We start from the raw sequence: 27,753 nt of genomic DNA on the forward strand, positions 1-27,753 counted from the left end.
GGTCAGGGGGGTGATCTTGATTCCCACAGGAAATGGGTTAGTGTGTGAATCCGGTAGGAGGGTAATGATTAACCCTAAATGTGCTGCTCTGACGTAAGAAGGGGGGATTGGGCCTCACGCCTGGGGGAGGTGGCCAGACCCAATCCCCTTGGATCAAGATGTGGGGCAGGGGATAGGAAGGAAAGTTGTTTGCTGGGTGGATGTGTCTTTAAAAGGATGATGTGAGGTGAAGGGGGTGTGGAGGAGATAGAAGAGGGTTATGGGTTTAGAAGGTTAAAGGGGCAGAGATGTAGAAAGGTAAACGAGGGCAAAGCCAGGACTCCTGGCAGGGGCTGAGACTTGACTCAGCTTGTTGCACATGCGAGGCACATTGGCAAAGGTTCCCCCACCCCACCCAGGAGAGATGGGTGTGGGGAGCAGAGATGGGCAGGTGACCCCAGAATTGTCTCACTCTGCATCATTAGTAACACTCCTGACTGGGTCTGTGACTAGTGCCAGCTTGTTGGGGGATGAGCCAGTGCCTGGGGCAGAACCAGTGCCCGGTCCCCAGTGCCAGGGCAGACGCAGTGCCTGGTCCCCAGCGGCTGTGCCCAGTCTGGCACCAGCCTTCTCTCTTCAATCCCAGCCCTGGATCCCAGTTCCCAATCTCCAGTGCCCACTTCCCCCTGCCTCCATGCCAGCTTCCTCCCTGTTAGCAGCTGCCTCTAATTGTGGGCAGAAGAGAGGAGGGCACTCTGGGTTAGCAGCATAACATGGCAGGAGTCAATCGTTAACCCCCTTCCCCACCTTCCCCTCTGCTCTGTATATAAGGCAGCCAGGAACTGGGAAAAGCTGCTCCTTAAGGGAACCTGTGCCTATCTCTCCCTGCAGGTGCCTGTGTCTGTCTCTCCGTTGAGGCGCCCGTCTCTCCCTGCAGTCACCCCAGGAGGGGCTTGTGCCCATCTCCCCCACCATCTGGTGTCCCCTGCCACCCCCCAACCATGGCCTTTGGAGACCTCCTGGAGAAGGTGGGCAGTGCAGGTCCCTTCCAGCTCCTCTGTGTCCTGCTGCTCACTGCGCCTGCCCTCCTCATTGCCAGCCACAACCTGGTGCAGAACTTCAGTGCCATCTCCCCTGAGCACCAGTGCCGCCCCCCGCCACCAGGCACCAACGCCAGCTGGGTGGGCAACAGCACGGCAGCTCCTGGGGGGCTCTCCCTGGCCCCGAGCCCAGAGCGGTGCTGTCGCTTGGCGGGCACCCATGGGCAGCGTCCAAGACGCAACGGTTCGCTGGGCAGGGAAGGCGAGACAGAGCCCTGCCGGGATGGGTGGTACTACGACTGCAGCACCTTCTCCTCCACCATCGTCACTGAGGTATGGCTCCTAGCCCCTTTTCTTCCCCACTGCCCCGAGGCAGAGCCATGGGGTGGGGGCAGGGATGGGGGGACCCACGTAGGTGGAGGGGATAGAGTGAGGATTGTGGGGAGAGAGGGGAGGGGAGGTGGGGAATGAAGAGGGACAGGAACTGGGAGGACGGTAGGGGAGAGAGAGGATGGGGAGAGCTGGGGAGGGGGCCAGAGAAGGGTGTGGGGGAAGGTTGGGTGCTGGGGGATACATGGCTATGGAGTTCCAGTCCCCCCAGGACAAACCACTGACTGGGAGGGGGCCCCCTGGGGGTGCCGCACCCTGTCCCCGTGGGCACTGACTGTCCGTCTGTCTGCCAGTGGGATCTGGTGTGTGACCTGGGCCCCCTCCCAGCGCTGGCGCAGATGCTGTTCATGGCAGGGGTGCTGCTTGGAGCCCTCCTTTTCGGAGTCTTCTCAGACAGGTGGGTGAGGTGGGGGTGTCCTCCTGAAACTAACATCCCCCACCCTGGATCAGATCCCCCTCTCCCTGCTGCCCTGGCTCAGACCAATGGGCCCATCCAGCCCATTATCCCCTCTACCCACCCACCCCTGGATCAGACCAATGGGCCCATCCAGCCCAGTGCCCCCCTGCCCACGCCGCCCTGGCTCAGATGCATGGTCCAATGCTAGGTCATTCCATGACGTATGGAAACATTCCCTGGGTTGAGAAGCACCCTACACTTGCGAGTGGTTTACCCCTCACTTGTCACTGGCTGGTTATTGATGCTCAGCTCCCCAGCACCGCCTGTTAACCATGGGTTGTGGGTGACAGCCCCGTCTGTCAGCAAAGACACGTCCGTCGCTGATCAGCGCTCAGCACTCAGCCAACAGGTTTTAGCAAAGGCTGGTTATTGACAAGGGGGTCCCACCCTTTGCTGCTTCTGTTGTCCCAGCACTTGTACACACCATGCGTCCCTCCAGCCCCTGCACAGCTCCCTCTGCTGCATCCAGCCCCCTCTAGTTCAGGGACACGCTGCAAGCCCCCTACCGCCCCCTCATGCCAGGATCACCCATTGTCCCCCAGTGCCAGGGGCTGTGGGCACACCCCTTTCCCCGCCCCCCCTCCGTGTTCCCTTACCTACCCTCCTCCATCGTTATTTGTCTGGGAGATGTCATTCCCGCCCCTTACACTCTGTTGGGAGGATGGGCAGAGCTGAGATGGAGTGTTGTCATGCTGCTAGTTCATTAATTGGTGCCCTCAATGAGCTTTTTGGTCTCGGGTGTTTGAGGCTGTGGCTCTGCTAAAGTGCTGCTGGGGCTCCGGATACCCTCCATTTCCCTCTTCCAGTTGTGCCCAAATTCCCCATAGGGTTTTAGCAATTGGTGCCTGGAACGTTCCCTGAAATTCTGGGCTGGATCAGGCGCAGCACTCAAAGGTTATTGTGTTGCAGACAGAGCGAGAAATGCCAGGGAATCGAGTGTACAGCCAAGCTCGGTTAGTTACAAGTTACCGGATATCGATGATCAGGGATCAAGTGCTGGTCACTTGTTTCGATGATCAGTTATTTACCAGTAATGATCAGTGAGCTGGGGCAGTTGCTGTTGATCAGTGATTATCAGCTGTCAGTTACTGACTCCAAACAATCACAGACGCCTGATGGAGCGCTGCAGTTTCCTGTGGCCGTGAGTACCGCAGGTGAACAGTCTGCCATGTGAGAGCTGTGTTGCTCCCTCTGGGGTCTTACCCTGGACGCTCCCCTCTGTGATGCAGGTTTGGGCGGCGGGTCATCCTGCTGTGTTCTCTGCTGTTGGTGGCTGTCATGGGAACTGGGGCTGCCTTATCCTCAGACTTCCTCACCTACTGTGCCTTCCGCCTGCTGAGCGGGGTCGGTCTGTCTGGCTTCCTCCTCAACTACATCTGCCTCAGTGAGTATCCCCAGGGCAGGGGCAATGGGACAGGGCCTTTCTCCTCTAGGGAGCACCAGCTACCATCCAGCCCCAGGGCAGCGGGACCAACAGGCATGTGGGGGACAGGATACAGAGCTTTCTGCTCCACTGGGCACTGTCTCCAATCTGGCCCTAGAGTGGGGGCACTGGCTGGCTTCAGGGGGTGGAATATGAGGGCTTTCTTCTCCAATGGGCACTGGCTCCAATCCGGCCCCAGAGCAGAGGGACTGGCTGGCCTAAGAGGGTGAGGAATGGGATATGGGGCCCTTCCTCATAGGGGGCACAAGTTCCAATCCAGGTTAATGATGCCCAGGGACCTTCCCCATCCAGTGTCCCATTGCATAGCATGCAATGAGTTCGCTGTGTCTCAGCCCAGTTCCTAGCAGGAATATCTCGGCTGGCCCTAATTGTGGGAGGCTCGAGTGGGGAGGCTGAAAGGGCTACAGAATGAGCCCCACCCCCGTCCCCACCGTTCCCAAGGCTGGCCTTGGCTGAGGCCCATGAGTGATGGGTGTGGGGAGGGGCTTGGTCTGAGAAAGGGGCCCAGGAGTCACCCCCAGCTCAGATGTTTCATCCCTCTGCCCCTGCCCAGGTCTGGAATGGGTCCCCACCAAGTCCCGCGCCCTGGTGGTGACATGGCTGAGTTACTGCAGCACGGCAGGTCAGGTGGTGCTGGCTGGCCTGGCCTACAGCATCCGGGACTGGCGCTGGCTGCAGCTGGCCATTTCTACCCCCTTCTTCATCTTCTTCCTCTGTGTCTGGTGAGTCCCCTATCCCTAGAAGGGCCTTGGAGAGGAGTGGGGTCCAGTGGCGAGAGCAGGGGGCTGGGAGCCTGGACTCCTGGGTTCTATCCCCTGCTCTGGATGGGGAGTGGGGTCCAGGTGTGAGAGCAGGGGGCTGGGAGCCAGGACTCCTGGGTCCTACTCTCTGCTTTGGGAACGGAGTGGGGCCTAGTGGTAAGAGCAGGGGAGAGGACTGCGTTCTATTCCCAGTCTTGCCACTGCTGAACTCTGTGACCTTGGTGGGGGCAAATCACATCTCCCCCATGCCTCAGTTTCCCCCTCCATAAAACGGGGCTGAAGAACTGACAGCAAAGCACTTTGAGATTCCTCCAGGGATCAGCCCTGTCTGAGTGGAATCCTGGCTCCTCCCCTCCGCAGGTGGATCCCGGAGTCCGCACGCTGGCTCATTGTCAACCACAGGCCTGCAACGGCGCTGAGCAACCTGCAACGGGTGGCCCGGATCAACCAGAAGCAGCTGGGTGGGGACAGCATCTCCCTGGAAGTGAGCTGATACCCTTTGACCCCTCGGGGTCACAGCATGTCCCAGCCCTGATACCCAGCTGGGGCTGGCCCTGGCGAGGGGGATGGGAGGCCCTTGGGGGGGCCCCAGTTGGGTTGGCACCCGGCCCATTTCTTCACCTGCATGGCACAGGGAGCTGGGAAAGCTGAAAGGGGGCAGGGTCTTGTTCAGAGAGGAACCCCCGCCCCAAACACAGTGGGGGCAGCGAAGGGGGTGGAAGTTCCTTCGTGGGCATGAAGATGGGGGGGGTAAAGGTGAGAGGGCAAGAGGTGCATGTCACACGGGGCGAGGGCCCTGATTCCATCTAGAGTTGAAAGGGCTTCATCTCTCCAACCAGCCAGTCCTGTGCACACTCATGTGTCTGTCCCTCCCTCCCTCACACGCCCGTCCTCTGTCCCTCCCCAAACATATCGTCCATCTCTCCTTACCCACACACACACCCACCCATCCCTCCCTCCCCACACACACCCGTCCTCGGTCCCTCCCCAAACATATCTGTCCATCCCCCCTTACCCACACACACCTGTCCATCCCTCCCTCCCTCACACACCCGTCCATCCCTCCCTCCCCCCTTCACCCATCCATTCCTCCCTCCCCTCACACACACATCCCCCCCTCCCTCCATCCCCACACGCACCTGTCCATCTATCCCTCCCCACACACAGCCGTCTGTCCCTCCATCCCTCAATCTGTTGCTCTGGGGCTGGCCCTCTCCCAACATTCAGGGCTTGGATTTGCCCCCTCCCTCCATTACACTCTCCTAGTGCCCAGGCTACCAGGGCAGATGCCAAGGCCAGAGGCCATGGTCGGGGTCTCGTGCTGAGCTCCTGCCTCCAGCCTCAGCCCTGCGAGGCTCCCAGCTGAGGGCAAGATGGGGGGTGGGGCTCTGGGGCTGGCTAGGTCCTGGGCTGGGTGAGTGGGGCCAAGGGAAGGGGCGATTCCGTGTCCAGCCTCCTCCTCGCCTGGGGCCTTGAATGGCCGGGGCACTGCTGAGCCACCTTCTCTCTCCTAGATGGTGGAGAAGGTTGGGGGCAGCCTCCCTGAGAAAAGCACATGCTCCTGCCTGGGCCTCTTCCACACGCCGGCCATGAGACGCATCTCCTGCTGCCTCATGAGTGTCAGGTAAGGGCCCTCTGCCCGGCCAGCCTGGGGCTCAGAGACTCCAGCACCAGGGAGTGACCCTCCTGCACCCTGGAGGGGACGGACAGAACCATATGTCTACCACGGGATAAGGGTACCTATCAGGGGACAGCTAGATGGTGCAGGGTGGAGGGGTAGTGTTGAACTGGATAGAAGGTCAGCTGTGGTGATAGACAGTTAAGGAAAAGAGGGTCCATGGGGAGAGGGAGGGATGGACGGATAGTCGAACATCTAGGATTTAGTAATGTGGATGGATGGACACAGATACATCTTCCTGGATCTAACGAGGGGATGGAGGGACAGATGGGTGGATGGATGGATGGACACAGCTAAATCTCTGAGGAGAGGTGGAGGGATGGACAGAAGGACACATCTATGAGGATGGACAGTAGAGGGATGGACACAGATGTATCTAGGAGGATGGACGGGGGAAGGGTGGACACAGATGTATCTAGGAAGATGGATGGAGAGGGATGGACACAGATTTATCTAGGAGGATGGACAGGGGAGAGATGGACACAGCTGTATCTAGTGTGGTAAACCCAGGACAAACAGCTACGGGGGGGCCTAGTAATCAGTCCCAGAAGGTTAAAAGGCCCCTGCCTATCCACTGACGAGAGGTAACCACAGGTTAATAAGGTTCAGCTGAAAAGGGATTCTTAGAGAACCAATTAGGTTCAGCTGACTCCAACTGCTTAAGACCTTTTTAAACCCTCACCTGTTAGGAAAGTGAGAGTAGCAGGGAAGCTGCTAATAGGCTGGGTGCAGCAAAACACTGAACCTTTCCAGGAAGGGAGGCTGTATTCCCTCCCCAGAAGGAAAAGGAAAGCAGGCACAAGGGACTGACTGGGGAAAGGTATAGCCTGACCTTGTGCCACCTAGACGGACTGCCTTGCCCAAACCTGTGTCTCCAAAGCTAAAAAGAACTGAGCCTGCTGAGGTGAACAAGGTACTTTGCCACACATGGTGTCAGTGGTGGGATAAGTGAGTGAGGATCTGTGGCAAGCCATCTCAGGGCAGGGTAAATCACCACAAACAAATAAATGGAGGATGTAGTGAAGGCGTTGGTACAGGCCACTGTGGCCCAACAAGAGGCTACCAGCGTACAGATGGCTGCCCAGCAGGAGTCAGTGCGAGTCCAGCAGGAAACAAACCAATTACTGATGAACCAGGCGGCCCAAGATCGAGCCACCCTGAATGAAGTGGTGAACCAGTTAAAAGCCCTGACCATGCTGACGCATGGCCCCCAGGGGGCCTGGCCGCTGCAGGCAAGCAACTATTTACAGAAGATGACCACAGACGATGACATAGAGGCATATCTCCTCGCCTTTGAGAGGATGACCCTGCGGGAGGCCTGGCCCCAAGACCAGTGGGCAGGTATCCTGGCTCTGTTTCTGTGCGGGGAGGCCCAGAAGGTCTATTTTGAAATGACAACAGAAACAGCTATGGATTACCCCCAGCTGAAGGCGGAGATCCTGGCGAGGTCAGGCGTGACACCAGCCATAAGGGCCCAGTGCTTCCACAAGTGGAAATACCGGAACAACAAGGCACCGAGGTCCCAGCTATTTGACTTAATCCACTTCGCCCAGAAGTGGCTCTGCCCCGAGACCCATGGCCCGGAGAAAACTGTGGAAATCCTAGTGTTGGACAGGTACATGAGGGGGTTGCTGCCGGACATACGAGCGTGGGTCTGCCAAAATGATCCCTCCTCCTATGATGAATTAGTTGCCCTCAGAGAGACAGCTAGCAGCCCAAGAACTTTCTTGGACCACTGGGGAAGGAAGGCACCAGAATCGGAGACAAATCTCTGCCCCGAGGCCCCAGTTTGCCCTAGAGCCAGGCCGGACTATGGAGGGGAGGAAGGAGCCTGAAGAGCAGCCAGAGGTCCCGGAGAGACTTGAGGACTGGGGGAGAAAGGCTCGGGGGGTAAAGGCCAACAGTCCTAAAAATTGGGGGCTGCCCCGAGCCGGGTACCGATGTTATGTATGTGGCGAATTGGGGCATATCACTGCCCAATGCCTGAATCTAGAAGAGCCCATGCAATGCGAACTGGGAGATATAGGAGGACCATGTGATCTAATAAATCTAGTCGGGGTTGCGATGGTCTCTCATAGATGAATTGAATTGTATAGAGACCACCACGTTAGTAGACTCGGGAAGTGTGATCACGCTGGTCTCGGGAAATCTGGTCGGGCAAGGCCAACTATCCCGGGACAAGCTCTCAGGAATATCCTGTGTGCATGGGGATGTCAATTATTACCCGACCATCCCCGTAAAAATAGAAGTTCTTGGAAACCCCACTAAGGTGACGGTGGGAGTAGTTCCTTAACTCCCCTACCCAGTCCTCATCGGACGAGACTTCCCAGGATTTGATAGCCTACTCCCTGGAGAGGAGGCGGAATGAAGTAATGAATCCAGGACCCAGGGGATGGCCCCGATAGTTAAATTCCTTCTATGAATTTGCCCAGGATTTGTTCTCTCCACCTGGAAAGCCCAGGAAGACTCGGAGGGAACGGAGGGCAGTTAAAATGAGGGGAACGAGAATCTTGGCCCAGTACCAGAAATCTACGCTTGTAGGGAAAAGAGATGGCCCAACGGACAGCGGGACTGGGCCAGAGATCGACGACTCTGTCACCAGACCTAGTTCCCCGAGGGTTTTCCCTGAGGGGGAGACAGAGGTAGATCCCCCTGAGTTTGGGCAAATGGGGCCCTCACTTGGGAATTTTGGACAGGATCAGGCCAATGATCCAATATACAACAGTAGATATACAATGGATATACAATGATCCAATATACAACAGTGCAGCAAGACACTGAACCTTTCCAGGAAGGGAGGCTGCATTCCCTCCCGAGGAGGGGAAAGGAAAACAGGCACAAGGGACTGACTGAGGAAAGGTGTAGCCTGACCTTGTGCCACCTAGACTGACTGCCTTGCCCAAACCTGTGTCTCCAAGGCGAAAAAGAACTGAGCATGCTGAGGTGAACAAGGTACTTTGCCACACTAGGAGGATCGACAGGGGAGGGGTGGACGCAGCTGTATCTAGGAGGATGGATGGGTTGTTTCTACCCCTGATGTCACAAACTGGCTGAGCTCTCCATGTTACCTATGAGTCCTGCTCAGCCCTCTGACCCATCTCCGCTCTGCTCTGCAGCTTTTCCACCAACCTGGCCTACTTCGGGCTCTCCATGGACCTGCCGGCCTTTGGCCTGGACATCTTCCTGGTGCAGACATTCTTTGGGGCCATTGACATCCTGGCCAAGATGGCCTGTACCCTGGCCCTGAGCTACTTTGGGCGCCGAGCCATCCAGGCCAGCTCCCTCATCCTGGCCGGAGTCTTTCTCCTGGGGAACATCCCTGTACCCAGAGGTAAGGAGCCCCCTGGAGCCCCAGGTTCTTAGCCCATTCAGCTTCCAGCAGCAATGGGAGCCAGGTTGGTCCCACTGAGCTGGGAAGTGGGGGAAGCCCTTGTGACATGGCTCTGCCAAGAGTCTCCTGTCCCATGACCTTCAGGAGAGATGGCTCAGGGGTTAGAGTGGGAGGGTGGGGCTGGGAGTCAGGACTCCTGGGTTCTATCCCCAGTCCTGGAAGGGAACTGGGGTCTGGTGATTGGAACGAAGTGGGCAGCTGGGAGTCAGCACTCCTGGATTCTATTCATGGCTCTGCCTTGGACAAGCCACTTCACCTGTGCAGCCCCATGCCTCAGTTTTCCCACTGTGAAATGCTGCTGTGATACTTTGCATGGCTCATGTGGCAGCTGTGACGTGGGACTGCAGTGACTAAAACCTGCACAGGGCTCTGATCTCCAGGAAGGCCAGTTCCACAACCCCATCTCTCCCCTCTCCAGAGATGCTGATGGTGCGACTGGCTCTGGTGGTGCTGGGAAAAGGATGCCTGGCTGCCTCCTCTGTCTGCTCCTGCCTGTATGGGGGAGAACTCTTCCCAACCGCTGTCAGGTAAAATCAGGACTGGGATTCCCCATCTCTGATTGTTTAAACAGCCCCTGCGCCTCTCCCCAGGGGCAGGTGCATCTCAGCACTGGGTGAGGGATCTCTGTATAAATAGCCCCTGTGACCCACCCCAGAGGTGGCTGCCTCAGTGCCAGGCAAGGGCTCCCTGTAACAACAGCCCCTGTGCTCATCCCAGAGGCACCCTCATCTCTGTGCGGGGCATGCTATTATTGTTACGAGTCTCTAACAGCATACTGTGTCTGGCAGGCAGACAGGCACTGGCTTCACCACTGTGATGGCTCGTCTGGGTGGCATGGTGGCCCCGGCAGTGCTGGTGGCTGGGCAGCAATTTCCCTTCCTGCCACTGGTGATATTCGGGGTGGCTCCCGTCGTGTCCGGCATCGCGGCCTGCTTCCTGCCAGAGATGCACAATGTCCCCCTGCTGGACACCATAGAAGAGGTGGAGGACAGGTGTGACTCACAGGCTGCTGGGGTATATCTCCTGCTGCCCTTTCCCCTGCAAACCTTTTCCTTGCCTGTCAATCCCTTCCCACCTGCCCTTTCCATCCTTTTCACACCCTCCCTCTTTTGTTCCAGAGCCAGGAGGAAAGGCGAGGAGACGCCCGCCAGGGAGACTGTGGCTCACGTTGTCCACTCAACCAGGATCTGAGCAGCCTTCCCTGCCACCCAAAGCCCCCAGTCCTGGCCCCCGCAATGCACAGGTGCAGGCTGCACCAAAAGGCCCACGTGAAGGGAGGAACCACCTGCTGTTCCCTTTGCAACTTAGGAATCAGCCCCCTTAAAGAGACAGGGCAAATGGTGGGTGGGGTATTCTGAGCTGTGTCACTGAGCTGCCCCACAGTGGGGGGCCCTACGCCTCACATGCAGGGAGCCTGTGGGGCATGGACAGAGCAGGGAGACACCTCCCCAAACAACTTTGCCAGGTGTGATGGTACCTGCTCCCCTTGCTGGTGTATATTGGCCTGACACCCACTCCTCCCTGCGGTCCAGCAGGGCTGTCACTGGCCCGGGCTGTCAGTGGCTCCCCCAGGTTTTGTGTATTGGCCTAATACTCGCTCCTTCCTTTGGCCTGGTCGGGCTGTGAACTGGCTCCTCCTGGTGATGTATCTTGGCCTGGCACCCACCCCTCTACAGCATCTGTGGCCCATTCATGAGATGCCGGTTTCTGTCCTGCTGCGAGCTGAGACCCAGCCAACAGATTTCATAGCTGCTGATGAGCCACTACCAAACTGGGCATGGATTGGATCCTGTGGCTGAACTGATGGTCTTGGGGAAAATTGAGCAGAGTGGGGAGAAGCGCCTGGGGGCTCTGAAGGTGTCGATGGCTCCCCATTAGGTGCTGGGGGCACCTAGGTAGCTCAGCTAGGCTGTACAGGAGGCGGGGCAGTTGGATCCAATCTGTAACATTCACCAATGGGGCTGGAGTTTGGAGAGACCCCTCTGGGTGGGGAACGAGCTCCCATGCAGCAGGGACAGGATGTGTGTGTGTGGGGTGCCTAGGTGAGATTTCCTGCACTCGTTCCTGTGGTCTTCTGTACATTTTTGTAAATAAACCAGCCACACTAAAAAATTCCCCTTGCTCCATGTCCCTGATCCCTGCACACCAACCACACCATAGAGTCAGGGCTGGAGCTCCTCTGGAAACAGGGGCAGGGGGCATGTTTCTCTCTCCAGAAAGTGTTGATATTTTTGGCAAAAATCTATGTATTTTGATTCTGAAATGCCACTGCAGTGCCTCGTGGAAGATATAGTTTGACAGCCTCCTGCTCCTGTCTTCTCCGTGAGATGGGTGCCCTGATAACTACATCTCCCATGATGCACCATGGTCTGCCCTCTTGTAGATGGGAAGGGAATGCATCTTGGGAATCCCTGACTGGTGCATCATGGGAAATGTAGTTTGAGTGCCTCATTCTCCTCTAGGCTGGACTCCCTGGGTAGACTGCATTTTCCCATGATTTACCATACTCTCCCCACATGGGGGTGATGGGGGTCAGAGCCAGGCAGGCTCCTGCAGGGATGCTGGGGACCATGTGCATAACAGTTTCCACACCTAAAGAAGCTATGTCACGTGATGGCTACTAGCAGAAGGGGGAGGGGTGTCTGGTGATATGAGCACCCCCATGTTACCCCTGTGCTGTGGTAGGATATCCTAGGGGGAAGACTGGAGGGGACAATCTAGCCCTGGATACCAGGTGAGTCTCCTGTTCTGATCATCCCAGACAGTAATCACCAATCTATGTGGAGTAGCAGGGCTGCCGAGAGGGGCACTCCAGTGGTGGATGGGTGTAGAGCTAGGGAAGAGTAGATTGGGGGCACGCCAGGGATGGGTGGGTGGAAGAGCAGAGAGGGGTGCCCCAGTGGCTGGGGTGGGGCAGAGAAGAGGGATGTGCAGTGATAGATCAACAGACCCACCGTTTAGGCTGCAGGGGAAGATAAGAAGTTCATGTGGGTCTTATCCAGGGTGATTTCAGATGATCTCCCAAGTTTTCTATTGGGCTGGCCCTGAACTGGAAGATCTCCTTGGGCATTCCTGGCCCAGATCCCTCCTGGGGGTATAGGAGGGGCCCCCTGCCCACAGAGATACTGCACTACCCCTCCTCCACATGCACACACACCCAGGGCTGCCATCTGGAGAAATGATGTGGCCAGGTGAGAGCTGTGGATGCAAAGCAGAGCAGAGCCCCGACAGAAGCGAAGCAGTGGTGGCCTGCCACACAGGAACAGCGCTCCAAGCTGCTCAGCAGCATGCGGGCTGGCCGATAGGGCAATGCCTTGAACAAAAGGGGCCACTGATGTGGAGTGCCCACTGTGACACCCTGGCACCCCAATATTCACCACTGTCATGTAATTAGGATATGTTTTGTACAAAGTAAGCCTTGTGAGGCATCGTTCTAAAAGTCTTGATCCATTAGACAGTAATATCTCATCAGATTGTATGTGCTATTGTCGTATGTGAAGTTCTGAAGCTTGGCTATGTATGTGTTACTGAAACATGTCGTGAGGTTGAAAACACCCACAAGCAGCCTTTCAGGTACAACAGTAAAAAGGCCAAACAATGTTAATGGCTTATTGAGGAAATACACACAAGCACAAGGATTACCCCAGGAACTGTGTACAATAGAAACTTCTCAGAGATAGCACTACACGATGGGAACGGTTTGACCCAGGTCACAGCAAAAGAGCTTTCCAGTAAGTGGGAAGAAAGTATAAAAGGGGGGAAATGACATTATGGGGGGACCTCACTCTCCCTACAACACCACACCTGGAAACACCTGAGGAACAAAGACTGAACTGTGGGAAGTGATGGTCACAGGCTAGAAGGATTTTTAGTCTGTGTATGAAATCCTGGAAAAGCCAAAACAACTTGTGCCTGAAGAATCTGCCAGCCCGTTTATCACTCAGGGTAAGAATTTGCTAATTTATATCCTTCCTATCTAGTGTGTTAAGCTCAGTTTGCGTTTTTTGTTTATTTACTAAGGTAATCTGCTTTGTTCTGTTTGTTATCCCTTATTGTCGCTTAAAATTTACCTTTTGTAGTTAAACAAGACATAAATTTATTTCAAAACCCAGTTTGTGCAATTCATATCAGGGTGGGGAAGCTGTGCATATCTCCCTCCACCTTGAGGGAGGGGGCTATTTTTATGAGCTTAAGCTGTACAGATGTCTCTATACAATGAAAGACCATATGATTTTGGGTTTACACCCCAAAGGAAGTGTGCACGTGAGTGCTGGATAAAGTCCTGACATGAATCCTCCCACACAGCTGATTTCAGTTTGTGTCTGCAGCTGGGTGTGGCCTTACCTGTGTGTGTGCTAGAGAAGACTTGAGGGCCTAGCATAGCGAGGACTGGGTGAGGAAGCCCAGGCTGGTGGAATGGGCGGGCTCAGTAGAACCCCAGCCTATCAAGTGGCATCCTGGACGGGGTGTCCAACCCATCACAGGGAAAATAATCCATTCTTTGTCTGTTTGGACTGTGAGTTCTTCCAGACTGGAACTGTCTTTCACTGTGCAGCACCTAGCACAATGGGAGCCCTGATCTCAGTCGGGGTGTGTGCAGCGTGTGGCACCATGGGGCCCTGATCTCAGTCGGGGTTGTGCTGTGCCTGGTACAGGACCTCACTCATTCTCAATCCAGTGTCTAGGCTCCACCCACCCACAAAGTTCAGTGCCAGGCAGGGGGAAGGCTGTGAAGGGGGGTCTGCTCCCATTCTGGCTAAATCCTCTCCCACCAAATGGAACACTCCTGTCTGTTGCCTGCCCAAGGGAGCCCACTGGGTTTCCGTGGCTCATTAATGCCACATGGTCTCAGAAGCGTTCGTGATGTGGGGCAACTGGAGTGGGACTAAGTGGACTCCACAGCTTCCAACCATGTGAGCCATCACCTGGGAATGACTGTTAGTCATGGGTGCGAATAGAAACACGAGCCCTAGAGGGAAATGCCCCAGGATCCCATTCCCCACCATCCCTACCAAGCCAGCACCCCACCCTGGGACTGGATTGTTGCAAGCACCCTCCAGAGGGGAAAGGGTCTGTGTCCCATTTCCCATTTTGTGACCTGGCTACTTGCCCCCCCCCTCCCCCCCGCACCTTAGTAGATGAGTAATGCTTCTGAGAAGTATGTCCTCTGCTGGACCTTGTTCCCTTCCCTACTTCCTCCATGTTCTCAGACTCCCACCTGACTCTGCCCTTGATGCTGGTCAAAGATTTACCAGGGCCAAAGGCTAGATAGATTGACTGCTATACGAACCAGGGGCTCTGGAGAAGAAGAGCAACCAGGCAGTCAGGAAGAGGTTTCCCCACAGCCTCCATGGCCCCTGGAGTCCAGCTGGAGAAGGAGCAATGCATGGGCTTCTTCCAAACCATCCTCATCGCCCTGGTCTTCCTCCCTCTCCTCATGGTAGCCTCCCATAACTTCCTGCAGAACTTCACAGCTGCTGTCCCCAGGCACTGGTGCTACATCCCGGTGGGAGACAATGACACCACAGAGGTGACAGGAGACCTGCTGAAGATCTATGTTCCTATGGATGACAACCAGGAGCCAGACAGATGCCTGCGGTTCAGCACCCCACAGTGGCAGCTCCTGGCCCCCAACGGAACCAGCACCAATACCACTGAGCCTTGCCTGGATGGGTGGGCATACGACAGGAGTGTCTTCAACTCCACCATCATCACTGAGGTACAGAGGGGAGCATGAGGGATCATTTCAGGGGAGTGGGGACCTGGAGCTGTGACAACATCATGGGCTGGTTATCTATCCTTCCACCTACCCACCTGTCCATTCACCTACCCATCTATCTATGTCCCTATCTAACCACCTATCCATCCATCGACCCCACCCCCTCGGTTTTGTGCTCTCACCCATAGTATCTGAGCCTGTCTCATGCATTAGACTGGCATAGTAAGGTGCCTACTGCACGACATGGCATCTCTGGCTCTCCTTCCTCTTGGGAGCATACAGACTGTGCTTGATGTAGGGGCTGTTGGATCAGCTTGGTGGCAAAGCGTTATCTAACAAGCAGCGGGGCTATTGGGCTGTGGCTTAGCTTTAGCGTCATGTCCTCTGGAAGTTCTCCCCTGGGTCTGAACCATGCCTTATCTCTGTGGCAGCTAGCCTGTGCTTTGTGGTCGCCCTGGCCCTTCAGGAGCTCCCTCCCTTGGCTGGCCCTACATGGAGGAGATGTCTTCGCTGTAGCTATGATCTGATCCATGAATGCCTATGTAGACCAGGACCAAGGCTGTGACCTGGCAGGGCCTGGAGCAAAGGGTGGGTGCTCACAGCCTGGTGGTGCAGGGACCCCCGTGCTGCCCTGACTCATTGGAAGGAGCCCTTGCATTGACTGCACAGTCAACACCAGCCAGGAGGTGACGCAGGGCGGGGCTTCTGAGCCAGCTGGAGGTGGGAGGAGCTAGCCTGGAGGCTGCCTGGTCAGCCAAGGTCCATGATGACTCAGTGAGACCCTGAGATGCCCCCTCGGAGGTTTCATCACCTAAGCAAGGCCCAGCTAGTTCAGTAGTTGGGAGACCTTGAAGGAGTGCCCAGCTTCTCTGGGGAGCCAGGTGGGGGGCTCACTAGGGCTGCTTTTCCCATGGAGTCTGGGCTGATTGTGCTGCTGCAGGGAGAAGGGAGGTGGCTCCCTAGGGGGTGCTCTTAGTGCTGACTCCAGCAGTAGGGGATGTCGTGTCACAGGGTGGCTCAGCAGGGGGTACTCTCCCCTCTGAACTGGAACTGTCCCCAGCGTGGCACCGAGAGGCTCTGTGCTTCAGGGAGCCGGGTGAGGGGGGACCTCAGTAGGGGGCACTGCCCCCTCGCAGGCAGTGCTGACTCCAGTACCCCAGTGCAGTGCTAGGGGATGCTGTGCTGAAGGGAATGGGGTGCTGCCCAAAGGCCTGTGTCTCTGTGCCCCTCCTGCCAGCCCACAGGGGCCTGCTGTGGCAGAAATTCAGCCTTAGCCACCCCTCTGAGAGCTGGGATAATGGATGACAGTCCTAGTGTCTTCCTTGGCGTGGATCCTGTGCCAATCCCTTCTCCTGCTCTTAGCTCATCCATGACATGTCGTGCTGCCAGCTGCCCCATGCCCAGCTGGGTTACACAGTAACCCGCTTTGAACAACCCATGATCCCCGGGTGCAGGCCCCACCCATCATTCCAGACTCCAGATTTGGGGGAGGGAGGGGGACATGGACGGGGATGCTGTACTGTCCCCCCAGCTCTTGTGCGGGGCGGTGGAAACTCAGCTCTTCCTGGCTCCATGGACAGTGCCGGGCCAAGGCGGGGATAAGGGCTTTGTTGGCAGCAATGGGTGGCACAAGGGAGTGAGTTGGAATCAGCAGGGCATAAAAGGGACAGAGGGCATTTGAAGGGCATGGGTGCTGGCAGGCTTGGGCACAATATGTGGAGGTCACAGGGCTCAGGTGGGCATGGGAGCTGCAGGTGGGCATGCACAGCAAGGGAGGTTTTGAGTGGCAGAGGTGGGCATAGACAGCAGGGGCAGCTGGGATGGCGCTGGTGGGGATGGACAGGAGGAACAGCTGGGATGGCCCAGCTGGGCTCTGACCAAGTGGGCCCAGGTGGGTGCAGGTGAGCTCAGATGGCACAGTAGCATTGGGGTGTAGGCTCTTCTCAGCCTGTTGCATTCTGGGTCGTCCTCCCCTCGCTCCCCCTAGATATGGAGGTGCTGCTGATTACCCTGACTGCTGCCAAGGTACAGATACTAGCCAGGGCTCAGGTAGCTCAGGTGGGCACTGGAGACATAGGTGTGGTTCCTGGCCCTTTGTGCCAGCTGTGTCCCTGGAGCCCATCTGACTATGCAGTCAGCCCTTTGCCCAGCAGCGCAGGGTGTCATGGGGCATCCTTGGATTCACACCCCTCTCCCCACTCCTCCCCAGTGGCACCTGGTCTGTGGCCAGCGGGCTCTCAAGGATTTTGCCCAGTCCATTTACATGGCGGGGGTGCTGGTGGGAGCACTGGTCTACGGGGGCCTGGCAGATAGGTGAGTAAAACAATATCCCCCTTCCCTGCCCTCCTGGAGCACCCCATGCATCCATCCAGCCTGGTATCCCCATCCCACATCAGCCCCACGGGCTCATCCAGCCTAGCATCCTCCCTCCCATCCCCCGTCGTCCCCCCGCCCCCCGGATCAGCCCAGACTGGTATCCCCCCTGCATCAGCCCCATGGGCCCATCCAGCCTAGTATCCCCTCCGCATTGTCCCCCTCCAGATCAGCCCCATGGGCCCATCCAGCCCATATCCCCCCTTTCTCCAATGGTATTGTCTCCCCTGCTGCAGGCTGGGGCGCCGGGCACTGCTGCTCTGGTCCCTGCTGCTGGTGGGTGTGATGGGCACCGGTGCTGCCTTCGCCCCCAACCTGGCAGCCTACTGTGCCTTCCGCTTCTTCAGCGGCACGGGTACTGCGGGCTTCATCCTCAACAGCATCAGCCTGAGTGAGTGGGGGGAGGGCTGGGGGCAGAGAGCTGGCATGGGGGGGGCTGAGTGTGAGGGTACGGGACCTGGGCGACTGAGGTGTGGGTGTGTGAAGAATGGGGGGACAGTGGGGTGTGTGTGTGCATAAGGGGAGATGTTCGTGGGGGGGCTGGAGGTGTGGCTTGTGGGGGAGTTGTGATGGGGGCTTTGTGTGGGAGTGACTGTGTGGGATTTTTGGGGGGCTGTGTGGGAGGGGGGAATGTGAGGGAGGTTGTTTGGGGAGGGGAGGGAAGTGTTTATGGAAGTCCTGGGGGCGGGTTCTATGTGTGGGTGCATAGGGGGCAGCTCTCCCCACACTGCCCCATCCTGGGCCCACCCAGTGCAGAAGGGTGCAGGGTTGAGCACCACTCCCCAAAGTTGGGCAGGCAGGTTGAGGTTGGAGGGTGCTGCACCTCACCCTACTCCTTGCCCCCAGCCATGGAGTGGATCCCATCCCAGTCCTGGGCCATGGTAGCCACCATCCTTGCCTGCAGCCTGACGCTGGGCCAGCTGGTCCTGGCTGGACTGGCATACGCCATCCGCGACTGGCGCCAGCTGCAGCTTGCATCCTCAGCACCCTTCTTTCTCTTCTTCCTCTACAGCTGGTAGGTGCCCTTGGGGCTGAGGGGCAGGGGGACCACACATTCACCGGGAGCCACGGCTCCAGGCAGGGATGGCATTATGGGCTCAGGAGCCGCAGGGCGCCGTGTCTGGGAGCCCAGAGGGGACCCACACCCTATGGCAGTGGTAGCCTTTTGCCTGGTCCAAATGAAGACCCTCAACCCTGTTTCCCTCTGGCAGGGTCTCCATTTGGCTAAACCAACTGGCAGGGAAGCACAGAATCCCAGCTCTGTTGCCCAGAGCCCAGGGGATGTGAGTGCCCAGTTGTCAGCAGGCACCATGCCCTCCCCTCCCTCTCTCTCTCTCTCTCTCTCTCTCTCTCTCTGAGCCCCAGTCCAACCCCTCCCTTCCCCAGGTGGATCCCAGAGTCCGCGCGCTGGCTCATCGTCAACCACAGGCCTGAGACGGCGCTGAGGAACCTACGACGGGTGGCCTGGATCAACGGCGAGAAGCTGGAGGGGGAGGGCATCTCCCTGGAGGTGAGGGGCACAGGGTACCTTGTGGGGTCTAGTCGCTAGAGAAGGGCGGGGCTAGAAGTCAGAACTCCTGGGTTCTATGCCTGGCTCTGGGAGGGGAGTGGGGTCTAGTGGTTAGAGTTGAGGGGGCTGGGTGTCAAGTCCCAGGGTTCTTCTTCCCTGGCTTTGCCCATCTCCCCCTCTGGAGAGGAGGTATGATTTCTCCACCCTGGTCTCAGCTCCAACCTTCTCTCCCTCCCCAGACACTGAGGCTGGAAATGCAGCAGAAGAAAGAGAGCTTGGGGCCCTCCCGGCACTCTGCCCTGGGGCTGTTCCGGACAGCGCCCATGCGTGGGGTCACCTGCTGCCTTATGCTGGCCTGGTAAGGGGCTCCCCTTGCCCCCATCTGTATCCCCCAGGCTAACAATACTAGTGCGATAAACTGACTGGGGAGGGTAGTTGCACCATTGTCTCTTGTTGAGTGGGATTCCCCTGGGCTTAGATGGCAGGAGGATCTGAGTTCTAGTCCCCACGCTGCTTAGCCCCCCAGAGGATTCCATGCTCAGGATGGAGCAGAGTGTTTATCCCCACAGCACTGATTTAAGCTAAGAGGAGGTATGGGGGAGGCTCAACTTTGCTTTGGTCCCCCAGTGGCTGGGTTTGTCATGGGGCAGAGAGTTTCTTCAGTGGGGAGAACCCCCTAGAAGTAAATGTGGGTGTCACAAAAACCCTGTCAGGATTCCCCCCATGTGAACAGGAAAGTCCCACCCCCACCCCCGAGCAGCTGGAGACAGAGACAGATAGAAATGGGGAGGGAGAACCAGACAGACCAGAGGAGGGGGAGAGACGGAGGGAGAGACAAACAGACGGGAATGGGGCTGGGAGATAGTCACACACTCTCCCCCTTTGAGCCTCCCTCACCCCAGTTCTCCCCACCCCCATCCGGCAGGTTCTCCAACAGCTTCTCTTACTACCACCTGGCCCTGGACCTGCAGCGCTTCGGGGGCATCAGCATCTTCCTGGTGCAGCTGATCTTTGGCGCTGTGGACGTGCCCTTCCGCATGCTGGTGGCCGTGGCCGCCAACCGCCTGGGGCGCCGGCTCACGCAGGCTGCCTGTCTGTTCCTGGGGGGACTTTTCATCCTGGCAAGCATCCCCGTGCCGCAGGGTGAGTCCAGCACGTTCACCCAAGTTGGCACACCGTTCCCCACTGCCCTGGGCTTCACCAGCTCGGAGCCCCGCTCAGATCAGATCCATGGGCCTGGCCAGCCCAGTAGCCCCCACTTCCTGCCGTCTCGGATCAGACCAATGGGTCCATCCAGCCTGGTATCCCGTCCTCCCTGCTGTGCAGGAAACCGAGCCAGTGATGGTGTGGTGGAAGCTGGGGCAGCTTTGGGAGTGGGAAGGAGGTTCGGCCAGTGGCCGAGATTGTAACCCTACAGGTGGCCCAGGGGACTGGCAAGTGACCAGTGCCCCTGCCCAGCTATGGTGCCATGCAGCCCCAGCGCGGCGGGTTTGGTCCTGGGCTGCCCATCACCCAATGCTGGGTCTCTGAGTTAGTGACAGGCACCTCCAGAGCAAAAATCTGCATTCTGGGTCATCCTCCCCTTGCTCCCCCTAGACATGGAGGTGCTGCTGATTGCCCTGACTGTCCTCGGAAAAGGGCTCTTCTCCTCCTCCTCCAGCTGCTCCTACCTGTTCACCACGGAGCTCTACCCTACCGTCATCAGGTGAGTGGGGCGGCGCCCTCTGCTGGACAGCATCAATGGAGGCAGCATTGCCTGAAGCACAGGGAGCAGGGCTGGGAGTCAGGCCTCCCGGGTTCTAATGACTTGGCATGTTCAATCTAATCCCCCCCACATGGTGAGGAATGATGCCATGAGGCCCAGCCTAAGGTACAAGGTACAAGACGTCCCTCCCTGGGGTTCCCCCCTCATTCAGCTAGCCGCTCCAGTCCCTCCTCAGCCGGGACATGGCTGAGCTCTGTGGGTGTCTCCCCTCGTCTGCACCCTCCGGTCCTGCTGGGGTCCTCCTGAATCCTGCTGAACCTCTCCATTTGGCTGGGACACTCCCGATTTCAGCTACCCCCACCTGGGTCTCAAGTGCTGCTTTAGTGTCCCATTGGGGGAGCCTTGGAGCTGTGCCTGGGGCAGATCTTGATGGAGGGAGGGGGCCAGTGATGTATCCAATGGGGAGGTAGAGCTGAGAACTGATGGGTCTGGAGTGGGAATGAATAGATTTGACTGCAAGGGGGTTATGCAAATAAACAGTTGCTTATTCATAAAATATGCAAATTAGACCATCTGCTCATTTGTATAAAGTATCCAGCCTTAATGGGATTGCTCAATTCTCTGTGGCTTCCCCTTCTCCCCAGGCAGACAGGGCTGGGGGTCACCAACATGATGGCTCGTCTGGGAGCGGTGGCAGCCCCCATGGTGCAGATGACCCAGGCCTTTGTCTCCTTCCTGCCCCTGCTCCTGTTCGGGGCAGTGCCCATCACAGCTGGCATCCTGGTCAATTGCTTACCAGAGACCTTGGGGGTCCCACTAGCCGACACGATGATGCAGGTGGAGGACAGGTGTGTACAATGGGCACTGTGTGAGGGCTGGGGGCTGGGCATGGGATGGATTGTGTGTGTCTGAGGATGAGTGTATGTGTGTGAACCTGAGAGTGTGTGTACATGGACACAGGTGTGTGAATGTATGATAGATGGATGCAGTGTGTGTGGATGGATAGAGGGGTGTGTATGGGGATGGCTGGATAGATAGCTGGGGTGTTTGGGATGACTAGGGTGTGTATACATGGCGATAGATGGATAGCTAGCTAGCTAGGAGGTGTGTATGGGGATGGATAGAAGGACAGATCTTAAACACTTTACACAAGCCTTGGATGAAAGGACAAAGAGTCATTAATTATTAATTGTTGTTTTTAATGATCCAGCTGTTTGGTGCTTTTGTTCTTCTCTTCTCCCTTTGTTTTCAGAGCAAGAAAGAAAAGGAGCAAGAAAGAGGAACTGAAAACCAAATTCTAAACACAGGCTCGTGTGTCAGGCACTGGACTGGGATTCTGGAGACCTGAGTTCAAATCCTGGCTCCCTGTGTGACCTAGGGCATGTCACTTCATTGCTTGGTGCTCAATTTCCTCATCTGTAAAGTGTGGCTAATGATGCTTCCCTGCCCAGTGGGGATTATGGGGATAAATCTATTAATATGTGGGAGGCTCAGATACTAGCATGATAGGCCCCACTGCAGAACTAGATAGAGATAGAACCAGACAACCAGCTTTTTATCACAGAAGCAAAATCTTGAAAGGGTCCTTTTTGTCTGGGATTCTCCAGCTTAGATTTTTAGTTTTTTTGGTGCTCATTTGCCACAGGATCAAGAGGGGAGACATTTCTTCCCACTAGGATGACTGTAAACCCTGAGAGAGCTAGCATATTTAAGTCTTTCCGACAGGTATCCAATACTACCATGGAATTGACCCGCTTGCAGTGCTTTTCACAGTTGATTTACACATGGCTCATCAGGGACTAGCAAATGCTGGGGCAGAATTGGTAGATTGGACTCTGAATCAATTTGCTTAGCACATATTAATGTGACGGTGTTTTATTCTGTATACTTAACCTTCCTCCATATCCACTAGCTGCATGGAAAATTTGCTAGGAAGGGTTTTGACATGGAAAGCCTTTTGTGTGACCTCAGTTGAAATGCACCTTTTTAATATTGCTGCCCCTTGGCCATAGCTGGTGTCAGAACCTTGTAAATTGGTTTCCTATCAGAGGAGAAGTAAATGAGACAGAATCAGTGGGTATTTTCTTAATGTAGCTTGTTTATCCCCTGTGCTATATGCACCAGTCCTGGAACAGAGGTGGACAAAAACAGCACGACAGACAATCCGTTCTTTCTGTAAACTCTGCCCAAACACCCATGCCCAGTTCCCAGGGAGCTGCTCTGTCCCCCAGAACGGATGCGATTTAAAAAGATAAAAGGAAAGAGCAGCACATCTGGAAAGAAAAGAACTGCATTACAAAACCAACAATGATACAGTGTGGCTTCAAAGACTGAACACTGGGGAAAATAAATTGTAAGGCTATGTGTGACAGCGCCATCTGGTGATACTCCCCCATAGCAATATTAGCTGACCAGAAGCCATGCTGAGGAATCAATAGGATGATCTTCTTCCTGAAGTTGTACTGACTGCAGTGGTCCAAGACTGGGGTTAGTATAGACCATATGCAGCGTGTGTTTGCTATGTTAAGTAACCAGGTGGGACAGCCACCTGCTAACACCCTGGAGTCACAAACTGGTCCAATTCTGGTTTTCAAACGGGCACTGGTTTGTTGTGATGGGCTCCAATTGCTGGATCCCCCATGCTGCTTAGCCCCCTATGTCTGGGTAGTGACTGATCCCTGTCCCTGTACTGGGTCTCCCAGGGATATACCCCAAGTCTGACACCCTTCTTGAGCAGTGGGACTTCAGCTGCCTAGACCCTGGAAACAGTGCCCCAGTCCTCCCAAGTCCCAAAGTTGCTTATATATTTCTCCCCTGGAGTCTACCTGGCTGTGGGAACCCTGGTTTTCTTAGTTACACCATTCAGGGATAACTCAGCAGTAAAGGAAGGAAGTGCACAGACTTAGCAAAGGAATTTCTTATACACGCTCTCTGAAAGCATTGGAGAATTACAGGTTTATGGAAAACAGCAAACGCCTGCACCCCATCCCCTCTCTCTAATCTCAGCCTCCTTTACAAGGCCCTGGGTTTGGTCCCAGCCCTTCGTGGAGGCAAGCGTTCCTTCTGGGCCTTGTGTCTGTGGCCATGGAAATGCCACCCTCTGACTGGGAGAAGCACAGTCTCTGCCCCTTTGGATCAAGTGCAGCCATGTGTTCAGGCTTCTGGGGAGAGCGATTCCCTTTGGCCCTGCCAGTAGCTACCTGATTGTTTCCCCAAGAGACAGCCATTCAGTGCTGATGGCCTTTGATCACTCTGTCACAGCTCACAAACTCTCACAGCAGGTGTGGGTGTTCAGAAGTTCGCACTGGTATTTGGGATTTGCATTTCAGCTGTGCCGAGGAGCCCCACTCACGGGCCAGGGCTCCGTTGTGCTAGGTGCTGTACATTATTATTTCATAGCTGGTGGAGGCCAAGCTGTACACCTGATGAGAAAGAACAGCATCATATTACTGCCTGTGATTTTCCTAAGCAGCAGTAGGTGGCTCTACAGAGCTTCCTCTGCCTGCTGCACCAAATTGGCCTTACTGAAGTGGAAACTGGGCTCTTCTGGTTTTCCGAATTTCCCCATGATCCAGAGGGTGCTGCCCACTAAGACCTAGAACAGTCCCTGAAATGTTGGAATTCATTGTTCCCTTCTGGGCACTGATTTTGTGATTGCTGAGGAGCCTGCGGAGTTGCCTGTTGGAGACAGGTGGAAAATAAGATTATGGTTAGAAAATAAGATGACTACTGTATTTGTGACATTCCCCTCTGGTGTTATCCGGACCGGTGATCTGCTAGGTCACTCCAATCCTTGACTTTGGGAGCCAGCCTTACCCTGCTCTGCTGTGAGAACCCCCTCTCCTGGGCTGTTCACGCACATCCTCTGGCATGTCAGCTGCTCCTGGGATTGTGCAATCGAATGACACTAGCCAATATCTCCGGTCCCAGACACAACCCTAGGAACCTCCGTCTTGCAGTGTCCAGTTATGCCCGCTGGACACCCCAAGCTTATATGAGTTCATCAATTTAACAAAGAAATTGATATGTACCAGGCTTGTTATCCCAAGGGGAGTCTCTGACACATTTCAAATCAAACACACTGCTTCAGGTAGAACAAACAAATTTATTAACTACAAAGATAGATTTTAAGTGGTATTAAGGCAAAAAGAGTGGTTACCAAAATAAAATAAAATATAAACATGCAGTCTAAACTCTCAACCCTATTAGATTGGGCAACATCTAGATTAAGCAGTTTTTCTCACCCTGGATATTGCAGTCCTTAAAATATAGGTTTGTTCCTTAAACCTGGGCCAATCTCCTCTGTTGGAGTCTTGTCTTCTTCTCAGTGTCTTAGTTGCTTGAAGCGAAGGGGGCGGCAGGAGAAGGGCCCAGTATGTGTCCACTCTGTCTGTTTTATACCCTCAGTCCATGTGCTTGGGGAGCACATGTCCAGGCATGTCAGGGGGACATTGCTGAGTCTCTCCAAGCAAGGTTAAGCAATTCCCCTAGTGTGGCCTCATGCAGGTGAATCAGTGCATTGTAGTTCCCTTGCTGGAGTATGGATGTTGATGGGTTGTTTGACACTCCACCTGTTGCCTCTGGGGAGCTAATATCTGGCTGATTCCCCAATTTACAGCATGTTTTAGTGACCACCGTACAACAAAATTCTCATAACTTCATATGCATTAATGATACGCATATATGGATAGAGAAATGACTTTCAGCAGATCATAACCTTTCCCCTGATACCTTACCAGGCATGCTTTATATGTAAGATCACGATTATATGAAAATGAGGAATATAGGGACTTCAGTACGCTCCCCCAAGGTATAGAATGTCACACTATTGTTATTTGTTCTCTGTACTGAAGTAGCACTAGGAGTTGCAATCACGGACCAGGCCCCAATTGTGCTAGGAGCTGTACAAACACAGAACAAGTATAGGAAAGGAATTGTCTAACCACAGCTGAAGCTGCTGCCCATCGTGGATTCTCCACAATCTTCCTGCTTTCCTTGTGGAAGATTTGGTTTGTGGGGTTTTGGCAGCTGCCAGGAGAATTTGGGGAGACCATAAGATGCCACAGCATCCCCTCCATGTGCCATGCTGCTGACTGGGTTGCCATGATGTTGTTGTGCTCGATGCTGCAGCAGTGTATGGAACCAGCTTGTACTGCTGTGCTACATTGCATGTGCTGCCAGGGTGGCATTTCTGCACCACCACCGGGAGGACATTCTAGTGCAATTGGGTGATGTTCTGACAATGCCTTACTGGCTTTTATCCATGCCAGTTGTTGACATTTTCCTGGGGTGCAATGGCATTGTAACCACACGATGCAGCACCTTGACATCACAACACAGCTAATCAGAATGTGATATCAGAATGTGACACAGTGACATCACAGAACAGCACTGTAACATCATGAGGGAGCACACTAACATCACAATACAGCTAGCATGAAGGTATCACAGTCTTACACAGTGACATAATATAGTACTAGAACATCACAAGGGCAATGCAATGACATCACAATGCTGCACTATGACATCAAAATACAGTGCTATGATATCACAATGTAACACAGTGATGTTACAATGCAGCACTGTTATAGTGGTTGTTCATCAAGTTTAGTATGGTAGTGCCTAAGGACCAGCCAAGAATGGTACCCCATTGTGCTAAGCCCTGCACAAACACAGCGTAGCAGGGAGACTCTGCCTCTGTGATCTTACAATCGCAATAGATCAGACAGACATAGCTTGGGGGAAGGGGTATCCTACACAGGCAGAGCAATCTATATGGTGGCAGCAAATAGCATGTTAGTTTAATGATTTTTGGGGGTGGGGAGGGTTTATCTCGGATCGGAGAGGCTAAATGGGAAGAAAGATGTAGAAAAGGATGATGAGGGGGACAGGGCAGGGGAGGAGAGGGTAAGAGAGACAGGTGTAGAGTTAAGCAAGATGAAGAGAGTGTGAGGGAGGTAGAGAGTTAGAGCAAACAGCCAATCAGCACATGGCAGAGAAAGTCCAACCAAAATTGTGGGCAGTTCTCTGGCTGTCCAAAGGTCCTTGTTTTGGCTGCTTTTGCTCCTTCCAGCTGGAGTTTCTGGTTGGTTTAATAGTTTCACAGTTTAAGGCTAGAAGGGACCATTAGATTATCTAGTCTGACTTCCTCTATGTCACAGGCCAGAGAATTTCACCCAGCTACCCCTATATTAAGCTCAAATATTTTAGTTAACATCACAGCTAAAGCATTTCAGTCCTGGGGAGACTGAACTGTTATGTGCTACAGGCATGGCCCTGGCTGGGCCCCATTTTATTATGGCATCATACAGAGGTGAAATGACACCACAAAGGAGCACAGTGACATCACCACACAGAATGATGGCATCACACCACTGAGAGGACAGCACAACCTTATTGCATCCTGTTAAGTCCCGGCCAATGTTTAATTCAACCTTTCCCATCCCTCACCATGTCCCCTTCCAGGCATGGTATTATCTGGGGCTCTTGGCTGATGAGCCAGTGGCTAGGCTGCATGTTTGGGACTCAAAAGACCCATGCCCAAGTCTAGTCTCTGCTATTTATTTGCATGTGACCTTGGGCAAATCACTTAGCCTCTGCCTTCCTTCCCTGTCTGTAAAATGGGGCCCTAAGGAACGATTTCACTCCACTTCCTGGTATTAGCCACTCCCCGCATGCGCGGCGGGGTCGGTGGGTGGCACCTATCTGGCACTAGGCGAGCCGCTTTCTAGCTCAGCCCACTGCGCCCATGCGTAGTAAGGAGGCTTCGGGACCTATTTAGCGGCCGGAGCGTCCATTTGTTGCTCTGGTCAGTGGGACGCATGCACGGTCCGAGCCCCTTTACAGCGGCAAACACGTGCGCACACGCAGTCCCGGTCTCTGGACTCTATTTCATACCAGCATGGGACGCTTTGTGGCGCTTCCCCGAGGAGCCAATCAGAAGAGAACGAGAGGGGCGGTCCACATTCTCCCAGCCAACCAGCGCGGGGCCTGCCCTGCCAGCGGGCCAGTGCTGGGGGAAAACAAGCCGGCCGCGGAGGCGCGGGCGGGGGGCAGAGTGAAGTTGCGGCGGGGAGGGCGCACCCCGGCCCGGGAAGAGCCGCCCCCAGGCCCCCGTCCCTCACCCAGCCATGTCCCGCTGGTTCTTCCCCTGGTCCAGCTCCATCAAGAAGCGGGCCTGCCGCTACCTGCTGCAGCACTACCTGGGCCACTACCTGGAGGAGCGGCTGAGCCTGGAGCAGCTCAGCCTGGACCTGTACCAGGGCGCCGGGGCGCTGCGGGACATTCACCTCGACATCTGGGTGAG

At 55.4% G+C, this 27,753-nt stretch overlaps 3 protein-coding genes across 5 annotated transcripts in view; all 3 read left to right on the forward strand.

Annotated features, from left to right (window-relative positions):
• Window positions 1-980: 980 nt before the first annotated feature.
• Window positions 981-10,368, forward strand: LOC144267502 (solute carrier family 22 member 6-like). The gene is made up of 10 exons (XM_077821516.1): window positions 981-1,352; window positions 1,703-1,806; window positions 3,096-3,250; window positions 3,864-4,032; window positions 4,432-4,555; window positions 5,586-5,695; window positions 8,866-9,080; window positions 9,559-9,667; window positions 9,929-10,132; window positions 10,259-10,368. Exons 1-10 carry the CDS (start codon window positions 981-983, stop codon window positions 10,329-10,331), a joined length of 1,635 nt encoding a protein of 544 aa, XP_077677642.1. The 3' UTR covers window positions 10,332-10,368.
• A 4,122-nt stretch (window positions 10,369-14,490) lies between these two features.
• Window positions 14,491-21,748, forward strand: LOC144267561 (solute carrier family 22 member 6-B-like). The gene is made up of 10 exons (XM_077821624.1): window positions 14,491-14,859; window positions 17,069-17,172; window positions 17,469-17,623; window positions 18,079-18,247; window positions 18,619-18,742; window positions 18,982-19,100; window positions 19,668-19,885; window positions 20,339-20,447; window positions 21,092-21,295; window positions 21,700-21,748. The coding sequence occupies exons 1-10, from the start codon at window positions 14,491-14,493 to the stop codon at window positions 21,746-21,748; spliced, it is 1,620 nt and encodes a 539-aa protein (XP_077677750.1).
• Window positions 21,749-27,469: 5,721 nt separating this feature from the next.
• Window positions 27,470-27,753, forward strand: part of ATG2A (autophagy related 2A) — a 38,207-nt gene continuing 37,923 nt past the window's right edge. For all 3 annotated transcript variants that reach the window (XM_077821580.1, XM_077821581.1, XM_077821582.1), the window contains exon 1: window positions 27,470-27,748. In XM_077821580.1, coding sequence (XP_077677706.1) covers window positions 27,578-27,748 — 171 coding nt within the window. In that variant the 5' untranslated portion in view covers window positions 27,470-27,577. The remainder of the gene's footprint in view (window positions 27,749-27,753) is intronic.

The sequence above is a fragment of the Eretmochelys imbricata genome, chromosome 7 (assembly GCF_965152235.1).
Source record: "Eretmochelys imbricata isolate rEreImb1 chromosome 7, rEreImb1.hap1, whole genome shotgun sequence".
NCBI lineage: Eukaryota > Metazoa > Chordata > Testudines > Cheloniidae > Eretmochelys > Eretmochelys imbricata.

Bases quoted from the DNA above. Each gene is read 5' to 3' on its own strand.
- LOC144267561 (XM_077821624.1), top strand. From the start codon at position 14,491: ATGGCCCCTGGAGTCCAGCTGGAGAAGGAGCAATGCATGGGCTTCTTC. The intron at 19,101-19,667 runs GTAAGGGGCTCC...CCCATCCGGCAG, and splicing joins TGCTGCCTTATGCTGGCCTG to GTTCTCCAACAGCTTCTCTT. The intron at 21,296-21,699 runs GTGTGTACAATG...CTTTGTTTTCAG, and splicing joins ATGATGCAGGTGGAGGACAG to AGCAAGAAAGAAAAGGAGCA.
- LOC144267502 (XM_077821516.1), top strand. From the start codon at position 981: ATGGCCTTTGGAGACCTCCTGGAGAAGGTGGGCAGTGCAGGTCCCTTC. The intron at 4,556-5,585 runs GTGAGCTGATAC...TCTCTCTCCTAG, and splicing joins GGGACAGCATCTCCCTGGAA to ATGGTGGAGAAGGTTGGGGG. The intron at 10,133-10,258 runs GTGTGACTCACA...CTTTTGTTCCAG, and splicing joins ATAGAAGAGGTGGAGGACAG to AGCCAGGAGGAAAGGCGAGG.